Below are 13,306 nucleotides of genomic sequence, written 5' to 3'. Positions count from 1 at the left end.
TTCATTTTTTTCCTTTTTCTTCTTCCCTGTCAGAGATGAGATGGTGGGTGGTGTTGTGTTTCCTTCTATTCTCCAACACAAACTCACCAATCACTGAGGTATGTGTGAGTTCTTTGATTTGAAGATTACGATAGTATATACGATGTTTCTTCAAAGCTCTTATTAATTCCTCTTGCTTGGTCAAGTAGTACATTCCAAGTCTGTACCGTGTGATGTGATATCATATCCTGTCTGATGACGGTGAAGACAGTAAGAAGTTTAACAACACCAGGTTAAAGTCCAACAGGTTTATTTGGTAGCAAAAGCCACACAAGCTTTCGGAGCCCCAAGCCTTCAGGTGCACCCCAGCAGTGCTATGTTCAGATCTCACCATTAAATATGTTCTGTTTGCCACAGGATGTGTTACACCATTGGCTTGTTCCCTGTGTCGACATCAGTTTCTGCATAATGTCACTCCATTTGTTGTTATTACTTCATATAATCCTGGCTCTCAACAAGCTTTAATTTTTTTCAGTGGAAACCAGGTCTTTGGATGTCTCTTGCTACTGTTGGCGTTCATGTTGCCCAAGCCTCACCAGATCTTCCACTTTTATACCCGGTGAATCGATTTGCAGATCCAGTGAAACATCTGCATTCTTTGTTGGATTCAGCCTCTGTTCAAGATGTCTGAGTAACTTTACAGATAATATTGTCCTGCTCCATTTTGTCCAGTTTGAATTTTAAATTATTTTGGATATCAATGCTGCATTTTCTCAGAGAGTCTATTGACAGAATTGCATCCTCCTTTAGGTGCAAGACAGCATCACCTTTAAAACTATCACTTGTATTGAACCGGTCTGGGTATTTAGATTTTAAGTTCAGGCCTGATTCAATGGAGTTGTTCTTGTTGATCCCATGAATAGAAACAGGTCTCTGCATGCTGGTAGACTTATTCTAGCTGGATCTTGTGTATCAGCAAGATAAAAGATCTGTGAGGACCACGCTGATTGACTGTAGCTGCATTTTGGTGTTGTACCAATGCTACGAATTGTTGATCTATTAAATGCAGTTAACTTAGCTGTACTTGGTTGAACCATTGCCTCCCAATGCAGGAGGTACATACCCTTCAGTCTCCTTAGTGAAAGGATATTGGTGCTTATCCGGGTATTGATTTTGGCTCCCAGTGTAGGCTTTCCAATCTTGCTAGGCACAGTATTAATGGTTGCAAATGCTTCCAGTTAATGCACTTATGGACCTGATAATGTTTACAATGCGGAACACTTGTTCACTCTCCTTTATAAGAATTTGGCCATCATTTTATTTCATTCTGTCCATTTTGTCGGTGACTTTGTGTATCCATTCTCTTCTATCTATGCCTAGCACATTGTCTGTTGCTGACATTGTATTGCACATGTTTTCTACTTGGTTGTGGTTTGCCCGTGACTTCTTGTCACACCTCCAATACACCGAATTTGTAACTTTGACATGCCCAATGCCCTTTAATAGCACAAACCGTACAGTGATCCTGGTACTCTGGGCAGATTCTTGATGTTGAAAGAAGCCTACATCTTCCACATGACACCTTGGCAACTATGCCAATGGTTGAAGCCGCACCTAGTGCTTTCATACTGTGGCAGCCTGCAAGGGTAGCTTTACCTTTACACTTGCTTTTCAGTAAAGCTTCAATGTCAAGGTATTTTAATTTTTTTCCAGGAGATCTTTTAGAAAAGCTTCAATGGGTGTCAACGCTGTTACCACCTCTGCAATTCTTTCAGATAACTCCGTTTCAGAAAAGTTTCAGTCTGTCTTTGACTCTACAATGACTGACAAATTGGCTGATTGACTCTTTTGCTTGCTGACTATGCCATAGATCCCACCGTTGTTCCCTTATATTGATTTTTGCACATGGTTGGTCTTTTAAGCGTGGTCCATATTTTCTTAGGGTCTCTATGATCATCTTCAGATAAGCCTGAAGTATTCAGTCTATGAAGTTCCTCATTTTTGACAGTTACTTCAATTTTGGCCATGTGTTTATCTGTTTCTGATAGTCAAATCAATGCAGCATAGTTCTATTTGTTTGAAAGGTTTGAATTTGGAAAGAATATTCATTGCCATCAAATATGTACACGAGAAATTTTACCAACATTTTGCAGATGTTCTTGGGATTCTCCATGGTTTTCTTGGTGGGAAGAGGCTTTCCTACTTTCCTCCATAGCAAGGTTTCAATGTTCTCTGGTTACCTGAAGTACTTCTTTTTGTCATGCCCTGTTTCTCAGCTATCGTCTCACCCACCCACATGCTTCCCTCTATCTCCTCACTCCCACCACATCCTGAATTTCTGTACCTTCCCACTATCCATTCTCCTTCCCACCAAACCTTCAATCCCATCACTGTTCCATCTTGCCTCCATTGGACTACCCATTCCATCCTTGTATTCTCCCTTTCCCCTTGCACTGCTGTTACTCACCAGATCTTTAATCCTTTGTCCACTCCCCTGACCCCACTTGTCCAAAACAACGACAGATGGCAAATGGCTGCATGGAGACTCTTCAACCCTCAGCTGTTCCTTACTCCTCAAATTCCTCCCTATTCATTTTCTTAAGAGGATTTGTTTGCTTTCAATATTCAACTTGCGGGGAAAACAATCAAGAGTGAGAAATGAAACCGCGTCTCTGTGTTTTATTTTCTCTCTACCTCCTTCCGCCCACCGCACCCTCATCTCATAGGTGGTGAAAAATATTCAATTTCGAACCAAAGTATGCGTAAAATCGGTAGAGAGCTGGCTTTTGGTGACATTCCATGCAGACACAAACCAAATTTAGCTTTGAGTTGCATAAATACCACATGCCAGTGGTGGGCACCAGTTGGACAGCTTTCTTGTTGGGCAGAGTGGGCAATTCACTAGCCCTCTCTGCTGAGCTGGTCAGGTCTGAACTGAGGCAGGGTGGTTTGGAGGAAGGGATCACAATTTTTTGGTGGCCCTGGAGGAGTGTTCCTGTTCCTGGGAATGTTCCTGTTCTTCTTTCCTGTTTCTGACCTGGATGACTAAAAGTTGCTGATTGTGTGTACGGTGGAATTCTGCTGTGGTTCGTGTGTTTTAGACCCACCATAAAATTTGAAGGTTTTTAACCAAAAAAAAATGACCATGAGTTGAAATTCTCCCTTCTGTCTCATGGGTGGAACCCATTAGCACGTACCATTTTCAGCAAAATATAGGTAGAAATAATCATTTTTAAAATTCATTCGTGGGACATGGGCTGACCAGCATTTATTGTCCATCCTTAGTTGCCCAAGGGCAGTTGAGAGCCAACCACATTGCTGTGAATCTGGAGTCACATGTAGGCCAGACCGGGTAAGGAAGGCAGATTTCCTTTCCTGAAGAACATTAGTGAACTTCAGAAGTTAGTTAGTTCAGAAGTTAGCTTCAGAATGTAACTGGTGATTTTTGTTTGAGGCAGAGAAATAATCTATGGAGAAAAATAATCTTTATTTTCTCTCTTAGTCACTCTTCTCTTGTTTCAATTTCTTTTTCTCTCTATTTATTTATTAGTGCCACAAGTAAGCTTGCATTAAAACTGCAATGAAGTTACTGTGAAAATCCCTTAGTCACCACACTGGTCAGGTACACTGAGGGAGAATTTAGTATGGCCAATGCATCTAAACAGCACGTCTTTCAGACTGTAGGAGGAAACCGGAACACCTGGAAGAAATCCACACTGACACAGGGAGAACATGCAGACTCCGCGCAGACAGTGAGCCAAGTCGGGAATCGAACCCAGGTCCTTGGTGCTGTAAGGAAGCAGTGCTAACCACTGTGCCACCATGCTGCCCTCTTTCCCTCACTTTTTAAAGGCTGTTGAACATAAAACAAAAGATACAACGGATGTTTAATCAGAACATTGTCATTTCCTCTCTCACACACACATCTCTGTAAAAAGCAACATTATATGAATTTTACCTCAAGAAAGCTGACATTTAACTTCCAGCTTTTCTTCAGGTAATTTTAAAAAAAAACCTCTGAGCAGAAATTGTCAAAGTGAAAGTAACATTATTTCTCAGTGTTGCTGACTGAACAGCACTGAAAGGCCTTGGGCAATTGGGTACACTGCATATGCTCAGACTGCACGAGTCCTAATCTTGTCTCACAACCCTGGGCAAAAATGTCAAGACCAAGCTTTTGACACAAATCCACGCCTTTCAGTAAATAGGTTAGGAGGTAAAAGTACAATGTTATAGATAAATTCAGGTACATTGCTGTGAAATATTTAGTTACTAAAATACTAATAGTGTATGGAAAAGAAATTGGAAATAATCTTTCAGAAATCAGTGGCTGGATTGTGCAACCTTCTATACCCAAGTGTACGGTCAGGGTGAAAAGTTTACATTGGTGCTTTCCATTGTAAATCTGGGCATGAGGTTGTATAATGGAACATTTTTGGACAAAATATATAGCAAACACATGGCAACAAGAAGGCAAGTGCCGCAGACAAGAAATGTACACGAATGTAAGATTTGTAATGTAGCTTACTTTTCCTTTGCTTTTTTCTGTCCTAATCCCTTCTCAAAGCTTTCTTCATCCACCTCAAGTGCACCCCATCAAACTGCTCATTTCCACCACAGTCTTCATGCAAGAAAATTTGAGAGGAAACAGAATCCCAGGACTGTTTCCAAACAACGTTCAAAATTCAAAGTTGAAGGTTTGAAGGTACTCATGTATTCTTCTTTACATGCAAAACATGATGATTATGTTTTATTTCTTCAGTAATTTAAGCTCAAAAGGATCAACAAGGCTTTAATTATGTTTAAAAGTTGAATCTATGGTAAATCAAGTTAATTATTTAGAGATCGTCAGCATAATATTGCAAGCAAATATCAATTTTAAAAGCAGTTTCATTGAAATAAAACATTTAAATCTCCTCTGTCTGATCATTTAATGGCTCCATGGATCCCTGCTTGCATCACTATAGGGCAGGATTTTCCAGCCGCGTGTGGCCCAAGCCCGGAAATCTCCACGCGAGGGCTACGGAACTTTAAATAGCCCGCTGAATTTTCTATCCCGTCTGCTACGATTCCCGCGGCGAGTGGGATGGGAAATTTCCAAATCTTTCTGCATTCTCGCACCAACTTTTTCTCCCTTATGGTGGAAAGTTTCGGTGATCCATTTGGTGACCAGAGGTGGTAACCCATTGAGAGATTACATTCAAAAGACAAGGGTGGAATTTAAGCATCAGCTCCGACAGTCGGAATCTAGTGATCAACTGATTGAGCCAATAAGCCATCTATACTTAAATATTTAATTCCGCTTTCATTCCTGCCTTTTCATTTTCCTTTTCTCCCACACTTGATTCAAGTCATATGCTTTTCAAATCATAAATTATTTATATTTGATTTGATTTGGAGCAGCTAGTCAGCAAAAATTCCACTGAGATTCAAGCACACCATAGTTTACAAGGTGGGCCAGAAGACTTCACATCCATCGAATGACTTCCCAAAGTCAAGTGCCGAACTGCTTTTCCTCTGGTTCCTCCAGCATAGCTTGTTGAATTGTTGGATCCATGTTTTACTAGATTTTTGGGCAGAATTTTCCCGTCCCGCCCACCACGGGAATCATAGCAGGCAGGACATGGAGCAGGCAAAGGTCCGTTGACCTTGGGTGGGATTTTCCGACCTTGGGGGTGAGCACGGCCAGAAAATCCCACCCTTAGGTTTTCTTTAAGCTTCAACCTGAAAAGCAGTTACGTTTTGGAGATCATTTTTGGGACGAGGTGACGATTATGGGAAAGTAGCGTATTTTGTTTTTCTATTTATTTGCTCATGAGATGTGGGCATCACTGCAACATCAGCATTCATTGCCCTTGAGGAGGTGGGGGTGAGCTGCCTTCAGTCCATGTGGTGCAGGAACATCCGCAGTGCTGTTAGGAAGGGAGTTCCAGGATCCTGACCCAGTGGCAGTGAAGAAAAGGCGATATATTTTCTAGTTAAGATGGCGCAGGCGGTGATGTTCCCTCCTGTCTGCTGCCCTTGTACTTCTTGATGATAGAATTTGGGGGTCTGGAACATGCTTTTGAAGGAGCTTTAGAAAGTTGCTGCAGTGTATCTTGCAATTCATAGGGACATTAAAAAAACACAATTGTTTGTCTCTGTACAGTCGTATAACATGCCCTTTTTCTGTCTCATTGCACTGATTCCCAATCATGTGGATGATTGATATTGCATGAAGGTATAATGATGAAATCCTGTCTAGCCTGTCACCACCATGGAAATGTTGAAATAAATGGTTATATCGAAAGTGTGCTCATTCTCCAGCACCTTTTAGCTAACACTATAAATTAAATGCCATGAAACTTTGTAGAAATAGAACTATAAAAGTGGGCATTTATATTTTCTAAGTGCATTTGTGCAGTTCTTGGGATCTATGTAGGTAATCAGGTAGCAGATTATATATCATAGAATCCCTACAATGCAGAAGAGGCCATTCAGCCCATCGGGTCTGCACTAACTCTCTGACAGAGTATTTTACCTAGGCCTCCTATCCCTGTAACCTCACACATTTACCATGGCTAATCCATCTAACCTACACATCCTGTGTAGGGGCAATTTAGTGTGGCTAATCTGCCTAACCTTTGGACTGTGGGACGAAACCAGAGCACCCAGAGGAAACCCATGCAGACACAGAGAGAACTCCACACCGACAGTTATAGAATCATAGAATCCCTACAGTGCAGAAGGAGGCCATTCGACCCATCGAGTCTGCACCGACCACAATCCCACCCAGGCCCTACCCCCACATATTTACCCGCTAATCCCTCTAACCTACGCATCTCAGGACTCTAAGGGGCAATTTTTAACCTGGCCAATCAACCTAACCTGCACATCTTTGGACTGTGGGAGGAAACCGGAGCACCCGGAGGAAACCCACGCAGACACGAGGAGAATGTGCAAACTCCACACAGAGTTACCCAAGGCAGGAATCGAACCTGGGTCCCTGGAGCTGTGAGGCAGCAGTGGTAACCACTGTACCGCATAGTATATAGGCGAGGGAGCACTAAGTGATGACCCCAATAGAATTTGTTCATTGGGCTTCCCACACGATGAATCCCCGAACCGCTGCGATGAATACGAGTGGCTATCAGTTGTGGCCCTTGACTCAGCATTAATTACTCACTTAAAAGACTCAATTGATGGTGGGGAGGGAAAGCTGCTCATAATTTATCACATATGTGGGAAGGTGTCAGGGTCCCCATCCTCCATCCAATTAAATGCCCTCCCTGCCTCCAATGTGTCTCAGAGAAGGGCATTAAATTCCACCCACAGACACTGAAATTTTCATGGGGAAATGCAAGTGACAGGGGTCTTGCCCAACAGCTGGAGAGCTGGCGAGAGCCCCAAATAAAACCTGCCAAATTAAGTACCAGTTAAGCACAAAACTGGGCAATGGATTCCACAGGATTGGGGGCAGAAATCCTGTCATCCAAGAGCTGCTGGCAAATTTTGGCCGTTGAGTCAGAACCCTCTTCAGAGATTTGAACACCCAATCTAGTTTGAAACTTCAGTGTTGAAGCTAGTATCCAAGGCCATGTTTCCCCTCTCAGTTAGAAATAAATGATCCTATGGCACTGTTCGATGAAGAACAGGGCAAGTTCGCCTGTTGTTCTTGTCAATATTTTCCAGCAAGGAACATGAGTTTAAAAAAATTCTAGTCTTATTACACATGTCATTTTGGGATCTTGCTGAGTGCAAATTGGCCGCTGTGTTTCCCTTCATTATGAACAATGACTACACTTCAAATGTATTTCATAGGCTAGAAAGCATTTTGGGTCATGAAAAAATGTGGTATAAATGCAAGTTTTTTTTAATATCCTGTCTAGCATCTTGTTGATCAGTTGAGTATGAGACTTCCAATAGGGCATCTCTGGCAATGAATTCCATGGCCTCGTGTTTGCTGAATGGTGTGATGAATTGATCTTGTACTGCTGTTAAAATCAATTGCTGCAATTTCTGAACAAGGAAAATGGAACACCAGGCCAAAAAAGTGCTCGCAGACATACCAATGCTCCACTGGAGGCATTATTGAAACTGAGTCACTTCAGGCTTGGGTGATCCCAAAGAGAAGTGATCCTAAAATACCTTGGTGGATAAGGGGTTTCTGGAGAAGCATGGACACCGCCATCTTCTTGCCTCAGAGCTTCCGTAGCACGGCACTAGCAGAATGCGGAATTTTCCATTCATAATCTGTTGTTCCATGGTCCTGAGTTGAAAATGTTCAAAAAAGGTTCAGCAGGGCAGAAAACAAAGGACACGTTTTAGAATCTGTCCCCCTCCCTCTCTTTTGCAGGAATGGAAGATCAGTCAAACCAAAATTCGTGTCATCTCCACTTTTATATTCATATTGTTCGGATGTCTGTTGTTTGTGGCTATTCCTGCCATCATCTTTAAACATATAGAAGGCTGGACAGCGTTGGAGTCTATCTATTTTGTAGTGATCACCTTGACAACGATTGGGTTTGGTGACTTTGTAGCAGGTAAGATTTGCCTCTACTTGTCCATATAAAAGAAAATAATTCCTTTAACTATAATGTGATATTCTAAATGCATGAAAATGTCATGATTTCATTTTTGTTTCAAAAAAGGTGAAAATTTACACCTGTTCTTTTTTCAGTTGCATGTTAAAATTTAGTATTACCGTAGATTTATAAATATTAAATACTAGTTTTAATTCATTTAACTGCAGTTTCAAATAGCTGTGGCGCAGCACGGTGGCACAGTGGTTAGCACTGCTGCCTCACAGCGCCAGGGACCCGGGTTCGATTCCTGGCTTGTGTCACCGTCTGTGCGGAGTCTGCACGTTCTCCCCATTTCTGCGTGGGTTTCCTCCGGGTGCTCCTGTTTCCTCCCACAGTTCGAAAGACGTGCTGGTTAGATGCATTGGCCATGCCAAATTCTCCCTTAGTGTACCCGAACAGGCATCGGGGTGTGGCGACTAGGGGATTTTCACAATAACTTCATTGCAGTGTTGATATAAGCCTACTTGTGACACTAATAAATAAATTTTAGCTCCATAAATAATATCTACCTTCATGAAGCACATAATTTTCCCTCTATTTGGATGGCTACTGCATGAGTAGCCTTTTTTTGTCACTGGAGTTACAACAGTAAAAAATAATTTATAAAGTTGACCGTTGATGCAGTTGAAAAAAGTGGAAATGGGGAGTGGAAGTGGCTGTCTAAACCAATGCATGCTACAAAGATTGGGCTGGAAATTTCAGTACAAGCTCCAAGCTGATATTTGGTTGATAAAGTAGCAATAATTTTATAAATATATCCTAAGGCTGTGAGTTACTAAGAGATATAAATAAAAACAAAAAATGATTAAAATACTCAGCTGACCTGACAATATCTATAAAGAGGAAACCACAATTCATGTTTCAAATTGGTGACCATTTGTCAGAGTTGAGTTCTGGCGAACAATCTATTAATCAATTAATTCTCTTGTTTTCACCCCATCTGTTTCTGAACATGGGCCATCTTTCTCATTCTCTGTCTCAATACAATTGCATGGAAATCCAGTGCTGCCGCAGTATTGCAGACTGGACATGCATCTGGCATTAAAGTTTAAAGTTTATTTATTAGTGTCACAAGTAGGCTTACATTAACACTGCAATGAAGTTATTGTGAAAATCCCCTAGTCGCCACACTCTTGCACCTGTTTGGGTACACTGAGGGAGAATTTAACATGGCCAATGCACCTAACCAGCACGTCTTTCAGACTTGTGGGAGGAAACTGGAACGCTCAGAGGAAACCCATGCAGTCACGAGGTGAATGTGCAGACTCCGCACAGGCAGTGACCGGAGCCAGGAAGCGAACCCGGGTCCCTGGCACTGTGAGACAGCAGTGCGTGCCACCCTATAGATGCTGAAGCCAACCACATTGGCCTTAAGTCTGGGTCAGGAACCTAGAAGTGGCCATGGTGGGACTTTGGGCACGATATTCCTGGAGGCAACAAATTAAGAAATAAGCTCTGAGCACTCGATCCAATTAAGGATGGTGGGCAGATTAGAGAACTGGCAGGATGTAAGGGAAAGCCAATGTTGTCCGGCCAGTAGCCCCATTGGGAAAGGGCAGCTTTGCAAGGGTAGCAGGCAAGCATGAGGTTGCCTCAACATGGAGGTGCCCTTGATTGCCTACAGAGAAGTCAGCAAATAAAGAGGGCCAAAGCCAGTAGCACATCAGAGTGGAAGAGAAACCCTCCTCAGGAACAATGGTGATAAAGTTGCAGCCTTTGATTCCTGCAACTCCATCATGGGGCATGGAGTCCTTGTTTCCAATAGCCACCCAGCCACACACTGGCAGGCTGTTATATATTTTAAAAGGGTTGCCGGTTGCTGTAAAAGCTGATCACATGATTTGATGGATGATGTCATTAGGGTATATGCTCAGGATGCTGTTTTACTTTCAGTTTTGTATTCTGTGCAGAGCAAAGAACAGCTCTTCAATACAACCTGCTGTGTGTTTGTTTGAATCTAATTGTGCAAACCAAGTCTTTTCTTTCTGTTAAAACCCACGACCCACAATATAATTAGGACATTACAGAAAAAGAATTGGCGGTGAGTCGGGATTTTGATTCAAACAAAAACATAGAAACATAGAAGATAGGAGCAGGAGGAAGCCATTTGGCTCTTCGAGCCTGCTTCACCATTCATCATGATCATGGCTGATCGTTCAACTCAATAGCCTAATCCTACTTTTTCCCTGTAACCTTTGATCCCATTCGCCTCAAGTGCTATGTCTAGCTGCCTCTTGAATACATTCAATGTTTTGGCATCAACTACTTCCTGTACTAATGAATTCCACAGGCTCACCACTCTTTGGGTGAAGAAATGTCTGCTCATCACCATCCTAAATGGTCTACCCCGAACCCTCAAACTGTCACCCCTGGTTCTGGACACTCCCACTATCGGGAATATCCTCCCTGCATCTACCTGTTAGAATTCTATAAGTCTCTATGAGATCACCCCTCATTCGTCTGAACCTCAACGAAAACAATCCTAACCTAGTCAATCTCTCCTCATACAGCAGTCCCACCATCCCCGGAATCAGCCTGGTAAACCTTCGCTGCACTCCCTCGAGAGCAAGAACATCCTTCCTCAGAAAAGGAGACCAAAACTGCACACAGTATTCTAGGTGTGGCCTCACCGAGGCCTTGTATAATTGCAACAACACATCCCTGCTCCTGTACTCGAAACCTCTCGCAATGAAGGCCAACATGCCATTTGCCTTCTTTACCGCCTGCTGCACCTGCATGCTTACCTTCAGTGACTGGTGCACAAGGACACCCAGGTCCCGCTGCACATTCCCCTCTCCCAATTTACAGCCATTCAGGTAGTAATCTGTCTTCTTGTTTTTGCTTCCAAAGTGAATAACCTCACATTTGTCCAAATTATACTGCATTTACCATTGATTTGCCTACTCACCCAACCTGTCTAGATCATGCTGAAGGATCTCTGCATCCTCATCACAGTTCACCCTCCCACCCAACTTGGTCTTGTCTGCAAACTTTGAGATGTTACATTTTGTTCCCTCTTCCAAACATTAATATATATTGTGAATAGAACATAGAACATAGAACAGTACAGCACAGAACAGGCCCTTCGGCCCACGATGTTGTGCCGACCTTCATCTGAAACCAAGATCAAGCTATCCCACTCCCTACCATCCTGGTGTGCTCCATGTGCCTATCCAATAACCGCTTAAATGTTCCTAAAGTGTCTGACTCCACTATCACTGCAGGCAGTCCATTCCACACCCCAACCACTCTCTGCGTGAAGAACCTACCTCTGATATCCTTAGCTGGGGTCCCAGCACCAATCCCTGTGGCATCCCACTAGTTACTGCCTGCCTATTTGAAAAGGACCATCGAGAACATTGAGGAAAGATCCTAAGAGATAAAAATTGTGGGTCCTCACACTTCGAATATTAGAGGGCTGGAGAACAGGATTAAAATACCAGGGAGACCAAGTAAGAAAAAGTTCTTCGTGTGGTTTTAAAAGAGGGTTTTTTTTCCGATCAGAAAAGGATGAGATTCCAGGCAGCATCTAACATATTTGAAAAGAGTGGATGCTTTACTGGACAGTTGGAGTCTTTTGGAAAAAAAAACATAGGGTGGGATTTTATGGCCTCACTCCCCCCAAAACCGTAAAATTCCACCCAAGGTCACCAGACCTTTCCATGGTCCGCCCCTCACTTGCTCCGATTCTCATGGCCGGCGGGGGTGGTAAAATTCCAGCCATAAAGTCAACAGTCTCCCAATTAAAAAGAGGTGTACTGGGAAGACAGTATAAAAAATATATACTGAGCAGTGTCGAGTTGCTGGTGCCTGCAAGAGAAATGACCTGTCAAAAGTGTCCTTTCCATGAAGAAAATGAATCATGGGGTTCCTATGCAGAATGTTTTCAGTGCTTTGAACAAGCAAATAAAATTGCGTACGAGATGCTCCATCCTTGATTCATCCAGGAAAGCCCAGATCCATAACGTATGATGACTTGACAAAGATCCTTGAAGAGCATTACTCTCCAAAGCCACTGATCACTGCAGATTGGTTCAGGTTCCACCGAAGGAATCAAGTGGAAGGCAAAAGCTTTGTTCAGTTCGTGGCAACCTTAAAAAGGCTGGCACAACATGGTGAGTTTGGTGAGTCATGAGAAGGTTCTCTTCAAGATTGTCTAGTTTGTGGTCTCCAAAATGAGGCTATTCAAAGAGGATTGCTTACTGAACATGCTTTGACTGTGACAGCAGTTGAAATCGCAGCGTCGTTGGAACTGACTGCTAAAGAGGCTTCACAATTTGGTGCAGGAATCAAGACCCACAAATTGGGAAGTGCCCATAAGAAGCTAAAACAGAAACAAGCATGTCACGGATGTGCCAAAAGGGGCCATTCAGTGAGTGACCTGCTGAAGCAAGGATAGTCAGTGCAAGAATTGTGACAAAATGGGTCACATTGCAAAAGCTTGTTGGGCTAGATCAGCTTCCCCTGAGAAGAATATTCAAAAGAAGAATCTGGGAACTATGAAGAAGAATAAGTTGAATTCTACAAAAATAATTTACAATATGGAAAAATAGAATTACGTCTTTGAAGACGGGCATGTCCAACTGAATATCTAAACTTTATTTATTAGTCACAGGTAGACTTACAATAACACTACACTGAAATTACTGTGAAAATGCCCTAGTCACCACACTCCGGCGCCTGTTTGGGTACACTGAGGGAGAATTTAGCATGGCCAATACTCCTAACTTGCACATCTTTGGACTGTGGGAGGAAACCGCAGC

General features: G+C 42.7%; 1 protein-coding gene across 1 annotated transcript in view; it reads left to right on the top strand.

Annotated features, from left to right (window-relative positions):
• Positions 1-13,306, top strand: part of LOC144504805 (potassium channel subfamily K member 2-like) — a 168,275-nt gene that overhangs the window by 133,727 nt on the left and 21,242 nt on the right. The window contains exon 5 of the mRNA XM_078230550.1: positions 8,315-8,501. Coding sequence (XP_078086676.1) covers positions 8,315-8,501 — 187 coding nt within the window. The remainder of the gene's footprint in view (positions 1-8,314; positions 8,502-13,306) is intronic.

The sequence above is a fragment of the Mustelus asterias genome, chromosome 15, assembly GCF_964213995.1.
Source record: "Mustelus asterias chromosome 15, sMusAst1.hap1.1, whole genome shotgun sequence".
NCBI lineage: Eukaryota > Metazoa > Chordata > Chondrichthyes > Carcharhiniformes > Triakidae > Mustelus > Mustelus asterias.
This window is presented reverse-complemented; position numbering and strand designations above follow the sequence as displayed.